The 21,492-nt window shown below is 40.4% G+C and overlaps 2 protein-coding genes across 2 annotated transcripts; both read left to right on the forward strand.

Annotated features, from left to right (window-relative positions):
* Positions 1-1,520: 1,520 nt before the first annotated feature.
* On the forward strand, positions 1,521-2,177 carry LOC111231759 (putative claudin-24). Its single transcript, XM_022758996.1, has one exon. It carries the CDS (start codon positions 1,521-1,523, stop codon positions 2,175-2,177), a length of 657 nt encoding a protein of 218 aa, XP_022614717.1.
* Positions 2,178-8,353: 6,176 nt separating this feature from the next.
* On the forward strand, positions 8,354-20,403 carry aifm3 (apoptosis inducing factor, mitochondria associated 3). The gene is made up of 19 exons (XM_022757697.1): positions 8,354-8,425; positions 11,963-12,176; positions 12,971-13,080; positions 13,173-13,282; positions 13,386-13,430; positions 13,518-13,614; positions 13,749-13,861; positions 14,517-14,603; positions 14,792-14,883; positions 14,977-15,107; positions 15,899-16,014; positions 16,289-16,360; positions 17,097-17,160; positions 17,297-17,373; positions 17,466-17,583; positions 17,703-17,801; positions 18,562-18,637; positions 18,828-18,932; positions 20,335-20,403. Exons 1-19 carry the CDS (start codon positions 8,395-8,397, stop codon positions 20,375-20,377), a joined length of 1,800 nt encoding a protein of 599 aa, XP_022613418.1. The 5' UTR covers positions 8,354-8,394; the 3' UTR covers positions 20,378-20,403.
* The last annotated feature ends 1,089 nt before the right edge of the window (positions 20,404-21,492 follow it).

The following is a 21,492-nucleotide window of genomic DNA, read 5'->3' on the forward strand; positions in this document are numbered from 1 at the left end:
CATGTGGAAGTCTGTCATTTCTTGAATATCCCAATGTGCCTCTATAGGTGTCTGTTCTGAGTAAACTACCTAGTATGTAATTACAGTTTTTGCACAACCATCATTTGGCAGTTATCATTACTCAGCAAATACACACCTTGAAGTTGCCTTTAAATTGTCCTGCAATCCTGCAAAGAGCATGCACTGGCTTGACTCAGCCTCATATCTACATTGTATCAGCTCAGGCTGAACTACAGTTCGATGGCCAGCTTGATAGGCAGTTCCATCTGTTCATCTCAGTTGTGCCTCTGTCATCCCTGCCTTGTGGTATTTATGATAGCTTGGATTAAAACTGGAGGTCTCAAAGTTGTAAACAACTTAAAGATATATGTTTTAAAAATAAGCAATTAGACTATTTCTTCGGAAAATCTCAATTTCCAGTGGAGTATTCACAAATGTTTTTGTATGGAATAGTGGCACAACTCTAAAATTCTTATACAGACCCCTTGGCTTGATTAATGCTATTGTAACCTATACACTATGTGAAAAAGCTGAAGGTTAATCCTTGACCTTTCATCAAATTAGCCATGTCCTTTAGTGGTTTCAGTTTCCACAGATCTGTGGTTGATAAGGTCAGACAATGTGTCTTGTTTTGAGAGAATGAATTCCTTCGGCTTTCTTGAGGATTATTGCATTTGCAAGGATTTTAATGAACTCCAAGTGAGATAAATTAATATTTTTTAGGTTAATTGCAACCTCTTCCAACTTCTTTTTTTTTAAAATACTTGTTCTCTTTAGGCCTTTTTGACCATTTCATTTGGAAGATGTAAAGTAAATTGTGTCCATGGGATTAAGAAATAAAGGTTGACCTAAAAGCTGAGGCGTTAGACCAGGTTTGCTGTTAGCTGCCAGTTAGCTGCAAGATCTGTAGAGACCCACAGTGGAATTCACAAAGTGTTGGACTATTTTGGACTCCGAAAGAACCGTTGCAGTGAGCACAAAGTGCTATTCATAGCCCAGATACCTGAGACACTTGGCAAATCAAAAGCTCTGCCTTGGATTTCTTTAGAGTGTAAAGGTCTTAACTAAAATAATGCCTGACTCATCAGTGATACTCATCTGAAATAACTGCAACTTTAAAAGATAGACTGAACAGGTCATTATACTCATGCCTGGGATAGTGTTTAATTATTCTTTATTATATGTGTATGCCCCATGCCCAGCTTGCTCATGTTTCATTCATTTAAATCCACTTTCGTGTCCACACACACAGCCCAGAATCCCACTGGACATATCCAGTTTCATGTAAAAACAGAGTTCATTGTTCACTCTGGTGATATTGAACACTGAAACAAAACAGTATGTCTGTTGTCTGGATTATCTACCACTGGTGCCTTTTATTAAGGAGGCTGAATAAGTGGGCTGTTCAGGTTGGTCCAGCTACTTCAGTAGGTGGGACGGGCTATACAGAGGCACTCTGGATCTCCCAACCTGTAACATAGACCTGAGCAGAACTGAGTGTGTATACACAGAGGCACAAGATGGTTTTTCTAACAACTAAAATAATGCAAAGGACTGCACTCTTTGTGACGTTCGGGGGTTTGGTTACTTCTCTGATCACCACCTTCCTTCCCCTGTGGAAGACAATGAACTCCGACCTGAACGAGGTGGAGAACTGGTACTCTGGGTTGTGGCACACCTGCCTCTACACGGAGGAGGTGGGAATTCAGTGTAAGGCCTACGAGTCCGTCCTTGGACTCCCGATGGACCTGCAGATCTCCAGGGTGCTCATGTCAGTGTCTATAGGTACAGGAGGTTTAGCCATGTTTGCTGCTTTTCCAGGTCTGGAGGGGGTTGAGATGTGTGTGGGGCAGCCTGGCCTGAAGAGAGGGCTTCTCATACTCAGCGGGATGCTGTCCTGGGTGTCGGGCCTCACCACTCTGGTTCCCGTCTCTATTGTGGCCTACACGACTGTGGTGGAATTCTGGGACGAGGGTTTTCCCGATGTGATGCCACGCTGGGAGTATGGAGAGGCAATGTTCTCTGGATGGTTTGGAGGTTTGGCTCTGGTCATCGGTGGGACCCTGTTCTTTGTAGCGGTGTGCATGAGGGACTACGACCAGCGGCCACCAAGTGTCCCAAACAGCCCGCAAGTGAAGCAAAGGACACAGCACTACCTGAAGACAGAGGTTTTATAGATTTCTTATTGTCAAATGTGTGTCATCTGCACCTTCATGTACTTTATATGGAAGCCTGTCGGCTTGTGCGCTTGAGTGATGAGATAATGACGTTACTTGTGAACTATTTCAATAGCTCTGACAAGAACAACATATTTCTGACAGAAGTGACATGGAGAACAAAAAGATTGTCCCCATCAAGTGATGCAACTGTGATGAGAATGAAGAAGTTTTCACAAACTATTAAAGTAATCTGAGATGATGAGCGACTGAAGTAGTTCTTATTCCTTTAAAGTCTTCAGTGTCTAGATATATAGGATAAGATGGCTTTTTGTATACCAGTATACATGCACCGTGGTGCAAACTGAACTGTTCTTGAAATAAGCTGCAATGCAAAAAGCAAACATTAACATTTAATATTACATATTTATGACCATGGAAGCAATCCATTTATCTGTAGGCTGACTTAAGAGGAACAACCCATCACCCAAATTAACAGGAGATGCATTCCAGTGCTGCAGCTCCTCAGTGTTGGATTTTGTTTCAGGGAGAGACTTGGCACCATCAGCTCCTCTTAGTCCTTAATGCACAGTTTGGCTTTGGTGTACTGCTGTACATTGTGGTGATTAGAACTGATCTGAAACATTTATGTCAGCTTTTTTTTGAGAGAATAAATGACTATTAAATGATATAATGAATACAAATGAATAAATGTGATCAGTTTGTGTCATATCAAGCCAGTTGAGTTTAACTTGCTCATTTGCTTAACTGGCACTGTTTAAATCTAATTAACAGTCAGCTTGAATCTCCCCCAATAACTTTTGACATTAATATTTTGGCAGGCAGTTGATTGTGTTATTTTAGCCAACGATGACATTCACTTCTCTCGCCTCTCTTAATCTGGGTTTTTGGATGCTGCAGCCCTCTCTGGTCCCTGCAGAACAGAGCCCCCCTGTCATTCAATTAAACTGAGTGATGTGTGAGTGATGTAAGGCGGCCCTCTCCACACACTGGGAGAGTCTGATCAGTCATCTTGTTGTACATGTGCTCGCCGCCCACTCTGGCATCCACTCAAACATGCTTTTACATGTGCTCGAGCACACGCAGAGAGCAACACAAACATACTGACACTGGAGCACATGTGCACGTGTCAGCTGTCAGTACACTGTAGAAATACAAGTACCCAATGTGGTGAGTGGAAATCTCTTATAATTGTTTTAACATCTTTGTTATTTCATTTGGAGACAGCAATCTGAAAACAGTGTAAAAGTTTTCGATGCTGCATCCTAATCATCATCCTGTGTCAATGCTGTCATCATTTCCATGGAAACGAATCTGAGATTATAAGGTGAATGACCTTGTCCCAGCAGTTATTTAAAGGAGAAGCACAGTTGCTCCCACAGTGGGAGCATAAGGAATGGAAATATCTCAGGAGCTCATTTCTATAATACTCAGTATACCTTTTTAATCCTGCTCCACCCTACCCCCTGACTGAAACTGGGATTTACTGCACCAACTGCACTTTCACTCTCTCTCCCTTTGCTGCACACCCTCGAAGAAGTGTAGCACACACATTTACAGCTTTCATCAGTCTGAAGAGTATTTTTCAGTGTCTCCTGGGAGGTCAGTATAAATACAATAAATGTCACACTGCTGAATTTTAAGTAGAGCTGATACTCCTGCAGCAGCACAGGCATGCAGCACAATGCATGCACAGTTAGCAGGCAGTGTGATAAGTGGGCAGTCAGACCAGCCAGTGCAGTGGGGAGAGTAGCAAGGCTTTGATCAGGCTTAACTGGCAAGTCAGGTCTTTGACATTTGAAGGGGAGGCTGGACGGATCTGAACAGAAAAGCAAGCACAGAGAGAGAGAGAGAGAGAGAGAGAGAGAGAGAGAGAGAGAGAGAGAGGAGACGGAGGGGTTGGGGGGGTGGCACGAGAGCAGAGAACGGTGAGAATTCCTGCTGTGTTAGCATCCCCTCAGCAACTCCATCAATACTGCATACAGCTGAGAAACTGGCAAAGGTCCCCCGTGCTGCATTTTCAGGCTCGGCCAGCGAAAGAGAGCAACTCCCACGACCGGTCGGCTCAAGTCTGCTGCTGGGGGGTGGGGGGCTCTGCGAGGGGCAGCGCGCACGCGCGCCCACACACACATACACACACACACACACACACACACACACACACACACACACACACACACACACACACACACACACACACACCAGAGCCTCTGCTGCATCAAGAGGCAGAAGAGGAGAGCGGAGGAGGGTACAGAGGGACACACAGACTGGGAATACTCCAGAGGACAGAGCCAATCCCGGAGAGGGACTGGACTGTAAGGAGACTCATGTGCTAATATGCTACCGTGTCCCGCAGGGGAAGCTGAGCACCGGGGAGTTTGACAGGATCTCAGTGCACCTGCTCCATGCTCACCGGTAAGCTGATTTATTCCTTTTACAGTCAGGGAAATGTAGCTACTTGTGATTTATTACTTTTTAACACGGTGTGTTTAGATGATGCTGACTTATTTCTTCAAGTGGATTTTGCCTGCATTGGTGCACGGTGCACACATACAGCACTTGAATGGAAGTTGTCTCAGGTACCAGCACTCTTCCCTGGAAAGCCATGTACTGTGGTGCAGTGCAATAACTGAAATCACAACAACAACAACAAAAAAAGACTGAGCCATGGTACATGGCAGGCTGTTAATCTTGTATCAAATCTGATCAGTTCTGCTACACACTTATGAAACAGGATCAAACACTCCTTCTACAGAGCTGGCCAAGTTGTTAATAGTCAGTATACATCAGTAACTCATTAAGATGCTGAAAAACAAATTAAAATGCTACAAAGCACACCTCAAATTTTATTTTTTGCTATTGGTTTTGACAGCAACTATGTGTGTATTTGTTGTTGTTTTTGTTGTTGTTGTGTGTGTGTGTGTGAGAGTGTGTGTGTGTGTGTGTGTGTGTGTGTGTGTGTGTGTGTGTGTGCGCACTGAGAAACTGGTCAATAGCAGAACTGTTGTATGGAAGCACAGCTCCTCTGTAGGGGGGTACACCCCTCTGTAAACCACAATTCTAGTTTTCCATGACATCATGGAGAAGTTATCGCTCAAAGCAGCAGCAAAATGACCTGACACACGTCGGTAGTGCCGTTGTTAACCAACTTTAGCTTCACAGACAAACATAACATACAGAGGTTTGGGTCAGCTTGATGTATTTAGGCAACTCGATTTAACCTGCTCGATGAACTCCATTGTGTAAATCAGTAAACAGTGAGATGTGATGGTATCATCTTTGTTGTCTTCAGCCACGTGGCATCTACAGTATGTATTATTTTATTCTACACTTTGTTGCTGAATTCCTTTTAAAGCTGAACTACAACCTCTGATAATCAGATAAAAACATGGTTTACATTACATTCAATCCTTCGAGACGACAACAGTAGGCAAGCCTGGTAAGAGGGCACTTTTGCTCAACAATTGTATTACACAATCTGGGGATGATTCCATGGGCTTATCTTGCATTTCACAAACCAGGAGAACTGAGTGAAGGAAAGAGGCGTGGTCAGATATTAAGACTTGTGAGCACTTGTCCTTTATCAGCTGAGGATCAGAGAGTCCTAATCATTAACCACAGGTTAACATACCCACCAAGCAAGTGTCTGAATTAAAACAGAGATCACCAATTTGGATTGTAAGGACGTGAATGAGCCACTAAACCAGCAGCTCTTCTTTAGCCCCGGTGGTGCTGCCTGTCCAGGGCCTAGGTAGTGCTGTAAAGTGACATGTAATTAACAAGAAGTGATTAAATGTCCACTGCATTTACTTTATGTAGATGTTGCGGCATCTGCTCCTCTGCTGCTGATGTTTATTGGTGAGGATCCGGTTTGTTTCTGGCTGTGAGGAATATGCATGCTGCTGTGAGAGGATCATGTAGAGCAATACAATTGGTGTTTGCACTCGTAGAAAGAAGTTTTGTTGAAAGTTTGAGTCCAATTTTGAGTGATGGAGGCGAGCGCAGCCACTTTGCTGTTTTTTCTCCCTCGGCCTGTTTATAGATCGGCCTCCTCGCCACCAACCAGGAGCTGCATTTTGCTAATTCTCCCCAACATTCCAGTAACAGGTATTACATTTGTAGGGGAGTGAGTGAAACTGACAGCTTGTTTGCAGGCAGGATTATTAGCACTGCTTGGGGACAGGCCCAACAGTGAGAGAGCGGGATCTGCGTCATATGTTGTGAGGACCAAATCTGCTTAACCTACTTTAGTTTTGCACAAAATATCTTGGACTTGCCGGAGCTGTTTGCGATCCAATTCGTTATTCATCAAATTTTCAGTGGTGACAAATGATTAAAGGGACAGCATGTGAGAGTGAGGCGAAACTCCTCATGAGCCTTCACCGCCCCTCTGAGCAGAAAGTGATTTAACATGTTGCTCTCTGTATTTAGTCAAACACACAACATCAAAGCCTCTGCTGTGCGAGCATGGCTGTTTACTAAGTGCTTGGCACAGAGAGTTGGATGAATAATGCAGGAATACAGCCCAAAAAGTGGCTTTTCCCACTTGTGGGTGATGCTCAGTTTGTTAAATCTTATTTTGACTTCATATTAGTTTCAGCAACAACTCGTTCAGTCTTGTATTTCTCAAACAAACAAGTTTGAGTTTTATTCCAGTGGCTCAGGGGTCACATCCCTTTAAGGGGTTACAAGATACTCTACTTATATTTGCAGTTTTTTATGAAAATATTGCATATATTGCATATTACATGAAACCATCAGGGAAGTTTAGAGGGAAAAATGTCTCTTTGGTGGAACTGCTAACAAGTCACAGACACCTGAGATGTAACAAGGCGACACAACTGCACATTGCTTTCTGTAAGAAGTCACGAAAGAGGTTGGGAATCACTGATTTAACTTTTGACAGTGTGTTGATATTTTTAAACCTTTTTAACCTAATCTGCAACGTCAATAGTAACAATAGCTGTCAAATAAATGTAGTGGATTAAAAAGTATAAAGTAGCATAAAAGGAATATATTTAAGTGCATGTACCGGACAACTGTACTTGTATAGTACCTGAGTAAATGTACATAGTTGCTTTCACCCACTCCAAACAAATACATAGTTTAGCTTCAACAACTTAATCTCAGCTGCAGCGTTGCGGACCAGTCAGAGGAGATCTTTCCATTTCTCATTTGTTCTCAGGAACTTTTTTCTAAGCAGCGCTCCATTCAACACTGCACACTTTTTTTTTTTTTCTCTGAAGTTCAAGGACGCTAAGATGTGCTCAGAATATCAAGCAGTTCTTTTGGTTGTACCTCAAAAGGATAATTTGGTGATGGATTGCACCATGAATGTTATACCTGCCATCCTAGCAGCCAGTGCCCTGTGAGTAACTAACTACTGTACGAGAGGGTGAAATACCAGAGCTGGCAGAAATGTGAGGGCAACGTGGCAACAAAACAAGGGGGATTTTGAAACTCAAGGGGCCCCTGCTTCCTTTTAAAGTGCAGTGTGACGAGAAAGTTAATAGGTGTCGGAGCGCTGTTAATATTTAACGGTTTCCCATGCAATATGCATGAACAAAGGTAACAATGTGTGTGGAAATGTTCCTAATTAACACAACTGCTTCCTTATTACAAGCACTAACATGTTACACACACACACACACACATCACAAATGATTTGAATAGCTCTCCTCAGAACTTGAAGTCTGTGTCTTTCTGACACTTAAGAGCAACACCAGGGATTTTTTTTGATAAATAACACAAATACAATCACTGTTCATAAATCAGGACCTTAAAAAACAGACAAATGGCGGCCATGTGAAACTGAAAGCAGTCAAAAAACAGACATTTCTTTAAAATCAACATAAACATAGAAACACACATTTTAACCTTTTATATCATGACAACACGACTCATCCTAATCAGACTTTACACTCATGTAAACCAGTGAGTCATATCAGTGTGTGTGTGTGTGTGTGTGTGTGTGTGTGTGTGTGTGTGTGTGTGTGTGCGCGTTGTTGTTGACGATGTCGTTCCCTCCGTCCATGCAGATTATGTGGAGGAGCTGACGTGTGCGATGGCCAGCTTGGACCTGCAGGTTCTCATACACACAGTCCTGTGTTGTCGTTACCTCCCAACCAAGCAGCCCAGCCCGAGGATCTGACCGCGCCTCCCCTCCCTCTCCCCCCTCCCTCCCTCTCCCTGGGTGTCCCTCGATCCTGGGCCCACCATGGGAGGATGCTTCTCCAAACCCAAACCAGGTAACCAACACGTTTTCCTATGCTCGCTCCATCTGTCTCTCTCTCCTTCACCCTGGTTCATTTAGTCTGAAAGGAAACATGCACCAATCAATCTCCAAAGCAGCTTGTGAAGGTGAGGATAAAGAGGCATATTGTACTGTAATACAACAAACTGTAATGTTAAATCCTTGTTAAAATGGGATCAAAAAGCTGCTGAAACACCTCTGTGGTGATTAGTTTACTTGTGCTGTTGTGGTAGTGGATTGCATAGTGCTGTAAGTTGTTATTTTGTCCTCCCTGACTATGTCATCTTGCTGTTAGAATTTCCAGTGCGGACACTGCGCGATGTGGTTGAAACAATTCTCACAATATTTCCTCTTATCCATATACATTACAATATATAAATGTAAATTTCCACTCCACAAAATACTGTAATCAAAGTGATGTTTACAGCAATGAACAATATTTAATTATTTATATCCTTCTCAGACACTTCATTAACTCAATTTGTTCATCTTACTCCGAAACATTAATTTGGGAAACAGACATTGGCAGAACAATCACACGATAACATCAAATCATCACATTATGATTCTCCTGAAAGTCCATAAATGATAACATTGATTCGCCAAGCCTGTAATCTGCAGCATTGTGTGCTGCTAGAATTTTATTTTAGGATTGAACCTGGACAGAAGTGTTAACTGTGTGCAGATGAAAGTTTAAGTCTGATGAATAGTTCATGTTAAATATGGAGAGTGCTGATGGTTTGAGAGAGTGTTTTCTTACAAGTCCTCTCTGCTTGTGCAGGTAGTTGTAGTAAAGATGAGGTACAGGAAAATATAGGTGTAATACAGTGATAATATTGATTTGTGTTTTTTTGTGTTTTTTGTTGTGATAACTAACGTGTTTTAAAAAATATATTTCAGGACAGTTTGTTCAGTTTGACTCATTTTCAAAGCTTCCTACTGCCTCCAAATCCTGTTATACACGTCCTCTCAGCCGCCTCTGTTTGCACTATAGCGTTATGTGTGGGAGGAATTTTAATGCTCTCTGTGGTATCTTTGGTCAAGAGGATTACATACTGACACATGAATATCAAATTTTGACACCGTGTGTGGATCCACTTCAGTGTTAGCAAGGCCGGGGGATTAGCTATCATGCAGTCTTGCAGGTGATAATCGCACACTCTGCTGCTCCATGTTCATCTTTAGTGACACACAAAAGCTTTGAGACCAAATCGACTGTTCAGTGCATCACGTGGAGGTGAAGTGAGAAAGATGAGGGTCGAGATGTGTGATGCAAACGACAGAACAGAGGCTGCTGCCAGTCAGCTCTGTGAGTGTCTGTCACAGTGTGACCTCCAGCTGCTAAACATTTGTGACAAATCAAACTTGACAGGAGTATCTATTAAAGTGGTCTTTCATACAGTGGGAAAGACAGTTCTTCTTTATAATTTATAGATTCACACAAGGAATCTGTGCATAGGCATGAATTCTGAAATGAGCCACTAGCACCAACAGTAAGTTCATTCTCTCTGTCACGTCCGTCTTGTGTTGCTGATAAAGACGCTTTGAGGAGACAGTGGACGCTTGTTTAGTTTACCATACACGTGCTTTACTATAATGTCTGGAGGAGCTCGATCAAGCACCTCATGATTTGTGGTTCATTATGGTGTGAGGAGAGATTTTGTGAATGTTCAAAATGAATTCTCAAACATTTGTAAACCAAATTGTTGAATGTAAAACATACACACACCTCCAAAAAGGTCTTTTTGTGATACTATTTTATAGATAAACAAAGATGTTTATGTTGCTTTGCTAAGGAGAGATGTGGTGAATAAATCAGGCCAACATCCACTGTGACTACAGGCTCATTCTTACAGTGAGTCATTTTGTCATTTTTCTGGGTTATGTACAACTTGTGGTTATTTGGACAAGGGAGGACATGGCAGTCACCAGTCCAGGGCTGAAGTCACTTATAGGTTTGAATTGTAGTCTTAAAGCATTAGATTTAAAAACATTACATTCACATCTTTCCATAAAAATATAAAAGCAGCCTGTTCTGAGACCTTAAACTGTGCGTGTGAAGTACAAATGTAGATTACTCCCACTGAGTATACTGTAAATATATAGTTACTGTGTACATTGAAGTGTTAAGTGGGAGTAAATTGGCACCGTGACAGGCTCTATGAGGGAGGGAGAGCTTGTAGACATGGCATTTTGCCCTCTTCATTTGCATAAAAATGTGAAGATGTGTAGAAAGCTTATGAATACTGCAAAATTATACATAAGGTTCAAGTGATCCCATAAATAAAATGTCTGCGTTATAGCTCTTAACATTGAAAAAATCAGAATAAAAGCATAACATAAAATGTTCTGGTTCTGAGCCAGACCACTTTTTAGTGCTGATCAAATGAGGCGTCAGTGTGGTGATGTCTCGTTTACTGCGGCAGCGTCTAGAGATTCTCTTCAGCTGTGGAAAGCTTTCTCTTTCTTTTCTCCAGCAATTGCACTCACTATTATGATTTTCCATTGATTTTAATTAAGACTTGCTCAGCAGGAGAAAATTCCAGCCAGATTACTGTGTAAGAACCGGATGATCAGCACATTTTTCCAGCCCAACAGATAAAGCCTGCTGCAGTGAAAAAGGAGTTACACAACCATTTTCTTAAAGTTCAGAAATATAAACCCGACGGCAGCGCATCACATGTCATCAAGGAGAACTGAATGTCTCCCGAAAGACAGATTAATATGCTCCACTCAGTTATAGTCTGTTTTCTTAACTGTCTCTGTAGGAAAGCAGTACTTATATGGATTTTTTTTGTCTTTATGTCAGTTTCTTTAACAAAAATCTCATTATTAATGGATATTATTATGACTGCATTTAAAGGCATTATTACCCTGTCAAAACCATATTTTCCAACTTAGTAAAATAATTTAGGTCAAGACAGAATGAGTAATGTGTTATTTGTTAAAAATTTAATGGCAAAATGTTGAGCTATCTTTCTGCATTTTTGTGGATTTTCTGCACCATAAAACTGGGGAAACTAATATGAACAGCAACAGTATTAAAATATGTCTGCACAGGAATGATTTGATTGATTTCCTGCTCTTTAGAAGACAGTCGTGGTGTGTTTTTTATAGTATTTAGAAAATCTGTATTCATATTGAATGTTGAAGAATCAAATGATAGCTTTATTCATTAGAAGGTAGACAACAAAACAAAACAAAGCAAAAGATTAAAGGAAAAGAAAAGGAGGTAGTGCACTTCGACAGTTCTCCCCTCACACGCTGCCTGCTTTCATTTGTTTCAGTTGTGGAGTTGTCGGACTCAATTCGTCCCAATGTTGTAGACGTTTCTCTGTGGGCGAGGCAAATTACTCTTTCAGGCAGAAATGAAATAACAGAGGACTGATGGAATATAATGCACTGGTGATTAGTAGCCAATATGACATCAACTGATTTCTATTTGAAAGCTTTGCAGCATCATTGTGACATTTTTGTGTTCAGACCTGCATCTTCAGACATTTTCTTAGTGAGATGTGTCTGTGTTGTGCAGTCGAAGTTAAAGTGGAACTCTCTCTCCTGGAAAAAGAAAAAGAGGTGGACGGGCTGTCACCTAATGGTAAAGCGAGTCCCTTTGCTGACTGCAGACCTAACGGGGCCCTGGGACACGGCTCTGATGACGACTCCACCCCGCTCCCCCCCTACCACAAACCACGGGACTACGTGGAGGCCTCGGTCTGTCATGTTAAAGATCTGGAAAATGGACAGTAAGAATATGAAAAATACAACTTTGTTTTTTTCTCCTCCATGCACCCTGAGCACACAGTCTCATGCACACATGCATGCAGAGGTAATTAAACAGCTGCGTATCCTTATGATGCACATCACGCCAATTTTATTTCCAGGATGATCAACTGAAAAACATATTCAAGTGAAATCAAGCTCAAGAATCCAGAGGGATATACGCTCATATGTTAAAGGACCAGTTCACACAGAAACACAAATAAACAATTTTTTCCTTTGTCGACTCATAAGAGACTCATTCACATCAGTGTTTATGTTAGTTTATTAGTAAGAGGACATTGCAGCAGAGAAATACTTAATATATGTTTGCATTCATTTAGAAACAGTGGCAGGATTAAACAATCTTTCCAGCAGGAAACACTGAGAAGTTCAGTACAGGCTGTATTACAGCAAGACAAGTGATTGTTCTTCAACAGCAACCACCTTGTGGGATAATGCTGAAAACTAAAAAGTACTATGACAGTAGCACAATAGAGAGGAGTCATACAGTCAAAAGCTTCATGAAGTCTTGTTTTAATTGTCACTGTTTTTTAATAACCTACTTTTTTTGGTGTTTTTGAGTGAACTTTCCCTGTAAGTTATTTGACTCATTGTTGCTACCAGAGCGTAGCTTAGATAGATGGATTTACATGCTGAATTGCGGAAGGTAAGTTATGGTCCTGATACGTCAAAATGACCTCTGTCTGTTTCTTTGGAGGTTTTAATCAAAAGACAGCGAAGAACACACAACACCTCTTTGCTCTTCTGTGTTTGACAGGATGCGAGAGGTTGACTTGGGAAGTGGCAGAGCTTTGTTGATCAAAGAGCACGGGGAGTTCTCGGCCATGGGCCACAAGTGTCCACACTACGGAGCTCCCCTGGTCAAAGGTGAGTGATATTTTGTCGGTCATGATTTTAACATATACTTATTAATACACTAACATACATTTGACAGACTTATCCATTTTCTGTCATGCCAGGTGTGCTGTCAAAAGGACACGTGCGCTGTCCCTGGCACGGTGCATGTTTCAACATTGCAACAGGAGACATCGAGGACTTCCCCGGTCTGGACAGCCTGCCTACCTTCCAGGTGACCTTCCCCGCCGGTGCTGTCTCTTAACACATTCCCTGCCTTATCATGTCTCTAAGCACCGTCAAAAAGTGTACCCATGGCTCATGTCTGTTTGCTCCAGGTCAGAGTTGAAAAGGACAAGGTGATCATTCGTGCAAACAAGCAGGTAACAAGAAAAAGAATGTGGAGAATTTATGCAGGAACATAAAAGTGACCACCGGACTGATCTGAGAACTTTCTCAAACATTTCCAGGCTCTTCAGTCACAGAAAAGGTCAAAGCCCATGGCTCGATGTTCAGCAGTCATTAACTCCAGCACTGGCTTCAGCCATGTTCTCATCATCGGCTCAGGTCAGTGTGTTTTTGTCCCTCCTCATTCATTTCCATAACAGGGATGCAGTTCTGTCTGTTTAATATCTCGCAGTTGACCCTTGATATTAGTCAATCACCTCTTTGTTTTGATAAACTGGTGAATGTGTCTGCAGGTCCGGCAGGTCTGGTGTGTGCAGAGACTCTGAGGCAAGAGGGCTTCACAGATCGCATCGTCATGTGCACCATGGACAGACATCCTCCCTATGACAGGCCTAAACTGAGTAAGGTTTGTACACAGACCCCGACCACTTAAAAGCTGAGACATAACTGACTTTGCCAAGAAAGTTATGTAACAAGACTGCAGAGGTGCTGCTTCAGTCAGTAGTGCTAAAGCAGGAGCTCTTTGGGGAACGGCTACAGCAGCAAAGCTTTGAAGAAAGTGGCTTGATCAGAAGGAAACAGACATTAGTAGATCAGAGGGAATATGAGTTTTGCCTAAAAAAAGCTTGAAAAATACAGTTTTGGATTTATTTGACATCATAATCATAGATTATTATTACAAATGACAGTTAAGTATCACTTGGTTCGTTGTTGGACTCAGTTCATAATCATAAAATAAGATTCCCACAGATACAGCAGGAAATCTCACCAAAAGGTCCACTCAGTGCCTCCCCTGGAGCTTTCGATCGTACCAAATGATCTTCCTCAACAGATGGTGTTACCCACTGTTCATGGAAATATAGATATTCAAATATCCCATTTTTTTCAGAGCACTGAAAGGACTCCTCGTCCATGTTAGCTTAAAAATTGAGAAGGACAGTTCATGCTTGACCTTGGCAACAACAGTTGACAAAAAAAGAAAAGGAAGATTGTTTTTGGATTCAGTGGTTTTTATTTTATTTTTTTACTGATGTGCTCAGCACTAACTCGCTAACCCTTAGTCCCTAGACAGCACAGCAGAGCAGCTGAGACTGCGCTCCATGGACTTCCTGCAGGACCATGACATTGAACTGCTCACAGAGAAAGAGGTGAGAGGTGGTAAAGACTGATTAATTATGGTTAATGATGTAACGATGGGTAATGGTAAATGGTAAAGCCTAAGGCAGTTAATTGATCAGTTCAATTAATGATTAATGATGGCGTTTTATACTTTTTATTCTGAAATCTGAGCTAAAATCCAACTTGTATGACTGTGTCTCTATCTTGTTTATTCAAGGCTGTGGCAATAGATGTGAAAACACGATCTGTGACCTTTGAAGACGGCTTGAGGATGGAGTACAGGAAACTCTTTATTGCTACAGGAAGCAAGTAATGAAACACTTTTATTTTGCATGATTATCAAGAAGCAGAGATACATTTATAAAAACTGACACCTGACTGCTTTCATTTCCTGCCTGAAAGACCCAAACCAATGAACTACAAAGGCAAAGACGTCAGGAACGTGTTTCACCTCAGGACGCCTGAGGATGCTAACAGCATAGCAAGGCTGGCCAACAACAAGAACGCTGTGATTGTGGGAACATCATTTGTTGGTGAGAAAAAGAAACATTTATAAACACATTTGTCCCGATTAAGGTCGGTGACAAAGAAAAAAAAACAGAAAGTGAGTTAGTGAAGTGTCAGTGGTTCAGAAACTTGAAAGATATGTGTTTTGATGATGGTGTCGGAAAGCACCACCTGACATTTTGGTCCAAAATCTTTAATCATAATAACGTCATTAGGTTTGAGCTCTGGGTCCGTATTTATCAAACCTCTAAGAATTACACTTAAGACTGATCTGAAGAGCCTTTTTAAAAAAAGTTATTTGCTGAATGTGAACATCTGTAATTTACTTTTTATTTCTGTGAAATCCTTACTATATCCAGTTACAATGAAAATGAAATTAACGACAATCTAATATATAGTATTTATAATATAAATATAGAGATTTGAACGAAATAAAATAAAATTGGCTGAAATGGAAACAAAAAGAAAACCCAATTCTGCTGCTGGTAGACAAGGTGCGTGAAATTTACAGTGTTTTTAAGTAATAAGACATTTTGCTTGTATTCTTCAGTTTGCTAATAGGAGTAATGGTGACAGATATTTTTTTTTAATTTTCACTTTTAGTTGCTTGATAATTTCAAGCCCCAGTGATAACAAAAGCCATAATGTATGATTTACATCATTTTCAGTCTCATCTAACCATTGAGTGACCACTGTCCGCTCTGTATGGAATAATCTGCATTTGTTTTACGTCTTCACTCGTGTTTCCCTAAGCTTTTTTAAAAAACATTTTACATTAACTGCAACACACATTAACTGTTTTTTGCTGTGCTGGCAGGTATGGAGGTGGCTGCAGCTCTAACTGACAAGGCCCACTCGGTCTCTGTCATCGGGATCGAGTCAGTCCCCTTTAAAAAAGCTCTCGGGGAGAAAGTAGGGAAAGCCATAATGAAGGTAGGTACGCACTCCTGGGAAATCAAGCTTTTCAGAACATGAAGCACCTCCACAATACTGTCATCAGCACTCTTCCTGAGAGGGAAAAAAAACCTACTAGTTGAAATGCAAATTGTGCATTTCTGGTCAATACCGCAGGACCCACAAAGGAGAATGTAAATCTTCTCATTAGCAGTGATTGATCATGCAGACACATGGAAAATCCAGCCGTGAATCCCCCCCTCTTACTGTTTTCATGTGTTTACTGTGGCTGTGGTGTGTCTTGTCTTTGCAGCTGTTTGAAGCAAACAGGGTGAAGTTCTACATGTTGAACGAGGTGTCAGAGATGATTGGCCATCATGGACAGGTATTCAGAAAGTGAGAGAAACAGCATGACATGATGCTCAGAAGCGCTATCCTCTCCTGTTTAATGTAACGAAGAAGATGAGCCAGATAAGAAACAAGAATATTCACCAAAATTAAAGCTATTTGAATTGTGTGCCAACTTTAAATACCCTGTAAATTTGGTTTCAATGTGCAACAGAATTCAGATTTTGAAAAGAAACATCCCACGTTTTATTATTATTAAGAGTTTAAGAGGCACAAAGTTTGCTTCGTCAGGAGTGTGTGAGTGTGGTTTGATCAGATGTAATTGACAGTGCTGGGGACAGAGACAAACAACCTCAAAAATTATTCAAAGATCTTGATTCAAATGCTTTAGAGGCTGTGTTCGAAATCACTTTCTATTACTATATAGTGCACTAGACACTAGTTTATTCTATAGTGAGCCTCCGCCATTTCATTGGACACTTTAATAAAGTGGTGGAGGCTAAATTTATTACACCGTATAGTGACTAAGGTGTAATTTTGCACACAGTGTGATTCATTTTCCAAATTAGAAAAGTAAGGACAAAAACACAAAGACTGAAATCTCTCATCTAAAATGACCTAAACAGCTCTAACTCTGGCAGAAAATTGTGTGTTTACTGTGTGTTTACTGTTTGCAGGACTCCATCGCTCATAGTACGAAGCTTATAGAAAAACCTCCATCTCCACTTTGTGTTCATCAGCTCACAGAGTTTTGTTTTTCCTGTTATACACAGCTGAAAGAGGTTGTTCTGAAGAGTGGAAAAGTCCTGCGGGCAGACGTGTGTGTCATCGGAGCAGGTGATGACAAACGTGTCCTCATTATCTGCAGAGACGTATAATTACAGCAGATGATGAAACTCCCCATTTGATGACATTTCTATTTGTGGTTTCCATGTTTAACCTCCTTCCTTCATGTGTCTCCTCTCTCCTGCAGGAAGTGTTCCTGCAACAGGCTTCCTGAAACAGAGCGGTCTCCACATGGACTCCAAGGGCTTCATCACTGTCAACAAGGTAATCTGCAAAGTGCTCTGCTCAACAAAAAAGCTGCAAATGATCCCAAATCCCCGAACTTGATAATTGTTATCCACTAAACTTTTTCCCAGATGATGCAGACAAACGTTGATGGGGTCTTTGCGGGAGGAGATGTGGTGATGTTTCCTTTCCCGCCACGCAACAACAAGAAGGTGAACATCCCTCACTGGCAAATGGCTCATGTACACGGTGAGTGTGTTACAGATTAAATCTGATAATATTTCACCTGCATATCTAAGGCTATTATACTTCACTGTGGTGATGACGTACATGCTTAGAGACAAACATGTTTTCAACCTCACTGACAGGAAGGGTGGCGGCGCTCAGCATTATGGGCCGAGCCACTGAGATCAAAACTGTGCCTTACTTCTGGTCAGCCATGTTTGGGAAGACCATACGTTATGCAGGTAAGTAGGCCTTCCATCTGTCGTTAGTTTAAAGCAGTGGTTCCCAACCTGTGGGCTGGGGCCCAATAGTGGGCCATGAAGGTATTGCAAGTGGGACGACAAATCATTTGCAAAATGGTACAATTATGGTTTAAAGAAAAAAATATATATATAGATCATGTTTTCAAATGTTTGAAAATGAAATGATCTTTAAGAACATTAAAATTTAAAAATGCTAAAAAATTATAAATAACTTTTTTTTCACTGTGGTAAGCCAATGATAGGAACTTTTGTGTTGTTGCCGCCGGACCACATTTTATACTTGTTTGCTATCTCAGTCTGATTGCATGCTAAAAAATTACGTTCATGGCAACAAGTATCAAAATAGACAGCTGGTTAGCAACAGGAGGAATTAAAAGGAAAGAGTCAAGAGGCAGATGGTGAATCGACAATTGATGTCTGCTTTCGGTTCAGTCCTGAATGTTCAAATTGTTATCATTAAAATAGAAAGAGCTCTGAGAAGGCATTATTTGGCCTCGTATTGTTATGGGATCAGACATGGGCCGCCAATATTTTTGAGATTTTCAAGTGGGCCATGAGTCAGAAAAGGTTGGGAACCACAGGTTTAAAGAGTTTTTGCTTCATGGGGCAGGAAGAAAGAAGAGAGAAAGAGAAAGAAGTGTTGCCACGACACTGCCATCTAGTTGTACAACTGAAAATAAAAACACAAATCAAGAATTAAGCCTGAATTGGATTGGGGTTTTTTTTTCTATTTGTGCAGGTTATGGTGATGGATTTGATGATGTCATTATACAAGGAGATCTGGATGAGCTGAGATTTGTAGCGTTTTATACCAGGTAAAGTTTATTTACTGTTGATTCTTAGTTTATTCTTCACAATACACTGGAATATTTAAAATAAAGACGCATTTGGTCTTAATACATTATTTTCCAACTCTATTTGTGAACTAATTGTAATCTTTTACTGTGAGTGTTCATCTAGTTTAATGATAATTTCTCATTGTTTCTTCCTCCGGTCGGACTAAAGGAGTGAGGAGGTGGTTGCTGTCGCCAGCATGAACTATGATCCCATTGTATCCCGAGTGGCAGAGGTCTTAGGATCCGGAAAGACGATTAAGAAACGAGATGTGGAGTAAGTCTGCTTCTCAGAACTAAATCTGGTCATGGTTACAATAGCCGTTATGTTCTTTAGGTTTCTCAGGTTTTTACTGTGAAGAAAAAAACATGACAAATGTTATCACTCTGACAGAAAACATGACAAGTTGCAGAGCTTGTGACTTTAATCACATGGAAAGTATTACACAAGTATTACATATACACATAGTATTATACAAGCCAAACACTTAAGATTCCTGTAAAGCAATAGCAGCAGTTGTTTTTTTTGCAGGCTTAACTAATATGGTGACACTTTATCTTGTGGGTAACATAATTTCCCACTAATTTCCGTAAATATTTCTTGGAAAAAACTGTCATTTAACACTAATTACAGGAAAAACACTAATTTATTTGCTTTTTTAAGAAAGAACTAAGAAATTATATAGTAATTACACAGTTATGTAGTGCTCATAATTAGGTAATATTTTTTAAAAGAATTGCTGATAACACTTCACTGTTAATAAGCAGACGTATATAAACATGTAATAGTTGGATAGTTTAACACACTTAAAGTTGTGAGCAGACATTGAAAAAACTTTTTTCTTTATTTTAATTTAATTTCAATTTATCCTTAACAGGTGTATAAACAGTAGATAGATGATAAATAACAATAACAATAACAGTGCAACATCGCTGTAATTATACTAAGACAATAGTGTTAATATTATATTGTCATTCAATATCTTTTTATGCACAAGCCAGTTATGAATTATAGCTGTTGACAGATACATTCATAAGCATTTAAACTGTCCTTATATCTGCTTACACCTACATTACAGTGTATGGTGGTGTGTTAAAATTGTTTATATACTCCTAATAAATGCTTAAGTGTTAAAGCTGATAAAATAAAGTGTTGCCTTCTCCATATCTGTTGAAATACTCACACACAGACACATTTGAAGTGTTTGCATGTTCAGACTCTCTTGGCTTTGCGAGGAGTTAAGTTGTAACATATTCATTTTTCCTATTATTAGTACCAAGTTACATACAGTAGTCTTTTTTAAGAGAACCCTTTTAAAGTTTACATCACAGTTTCTTGACTATTATTACACTAGTATATTATTACAGAACTGCTGGACCTGTGGTATTAAGTGTTACTACGTTATAATGTTGCTGTTGTTGGACACATTTCTGTCTGTTGTGTCGTTGTGTTTTTGGTCTAATTTGACTGTAGTGTTCTTCATGTCTTCCATGTCTTTCATTTCTAATAATGCAAACCAAAAAAATCGAAGGATGTTAGCACGACTTGGCAAGTACGGAAAAACATGAGCTTCTCCTCTTTTCCACCCACTCGTTGGGAGTTGTCACTAATCGACTTGATAACGTGCATGTGTCTGTGTCTCAGGGCTTTTTTGTTTTTTTGTTTTTTTGTGTTGCAGGACTGGAGACATTTCTTGGTTGATTGACAAAGGCTCTCAATGACTTCACATCTGAAGGTCCCAAAGGACACAGACAAAGTCCACTGGACACCTCAATATGGACACTTATGGTGCTGAGACACTGAGCAGCTATCCCGGTCTGGACATACACACTCTCTCTCTCTCTCTCTCTGTCTCTCTCTCTCTCACACACACACACACACACATTGGGAACAGGACCGTGTCTGTTTGAGACACACTTCCCTGAGGACGACTCTGAAACTTGCTTTTGTTCCTGAGAGACACAAACGGAGCCATACACGGTCTGAAAACCCTGAATCACTGTGTTGGCAGGTCTTTTATGATCATGTTGTGTTATATTTCACAACAAAGCAATACTGGTTTCAGCCTCTGTGCTGCTGCAAGATGTATCTACCTGTACACTTTGTTTATATGAAGCCAGGGATGGGCATTGGCATTTTTTTTGTACAAATAACATTGTATATAGCTATAATCCTGAATGCACTGTAACAACATAAGAACATACAATTTGAACTGAATTTTTCTAAGTTTTAAATAACAGATTTGGTTGTATTCTTGCATACAGACCTTAGATCTGCATGGTATAACTTTACTATAACAGGAGTTTAAAAAAAAAAAAAAGGCCCCAAAACAGAGATATGTCAATGTAGATGTATCAGCAAATAAATCTTAAATCTGCAACAAGACAAACTGCATAATCACCTCAGCAAAACCTTGAATGCAGCTTTAACCGACTCACTAACACACACACACACATACGCAGCTTTAATTTGTGATGAATTACAATGTTTAGGATTACAAAATACCTCCTCGTGTAGGTTGCCTTGCTAGTAGATTGCACAAATTAAATTCTAATCATACTTTGATTGTACACTAGTGCTTGCACAATAGATTCATGTATTTTCTAACAAACAGATATCACTGCTTTAGACAAATCCAATAGTAGCTTAAGATTATTTTTGATTTGATTTTACTGTCACCTCCATAGGGACATTACTTGTTACTAACTCAGGGAACTGAGGTTTGAGGCCTGGGCTTACTGGGGTTATTGGTCCTTTTGCAAGCAGAAATGAATTTGTTGCTTTAATATATATTTTCCCATTTATTGTAATTTCACTGGTTCTTTCATTTTCATTC

Source organism: Seriola dumerili, unplaced genomic scaffold (genome assembly GCF_002260705.1).
Source record: "Seriola dumerili isolate Sdu_G_001 unplaced genomic scaffold, Sdu_1.0 BDQW01000017.1, whole genome shotgun sequence".
NCBI classification, from domain to species: Eukaryota; Metazoa; Chordata; class Actinopteri; order Carangiformes; family Carangidae; genus Seriola; species Seriola dumerili.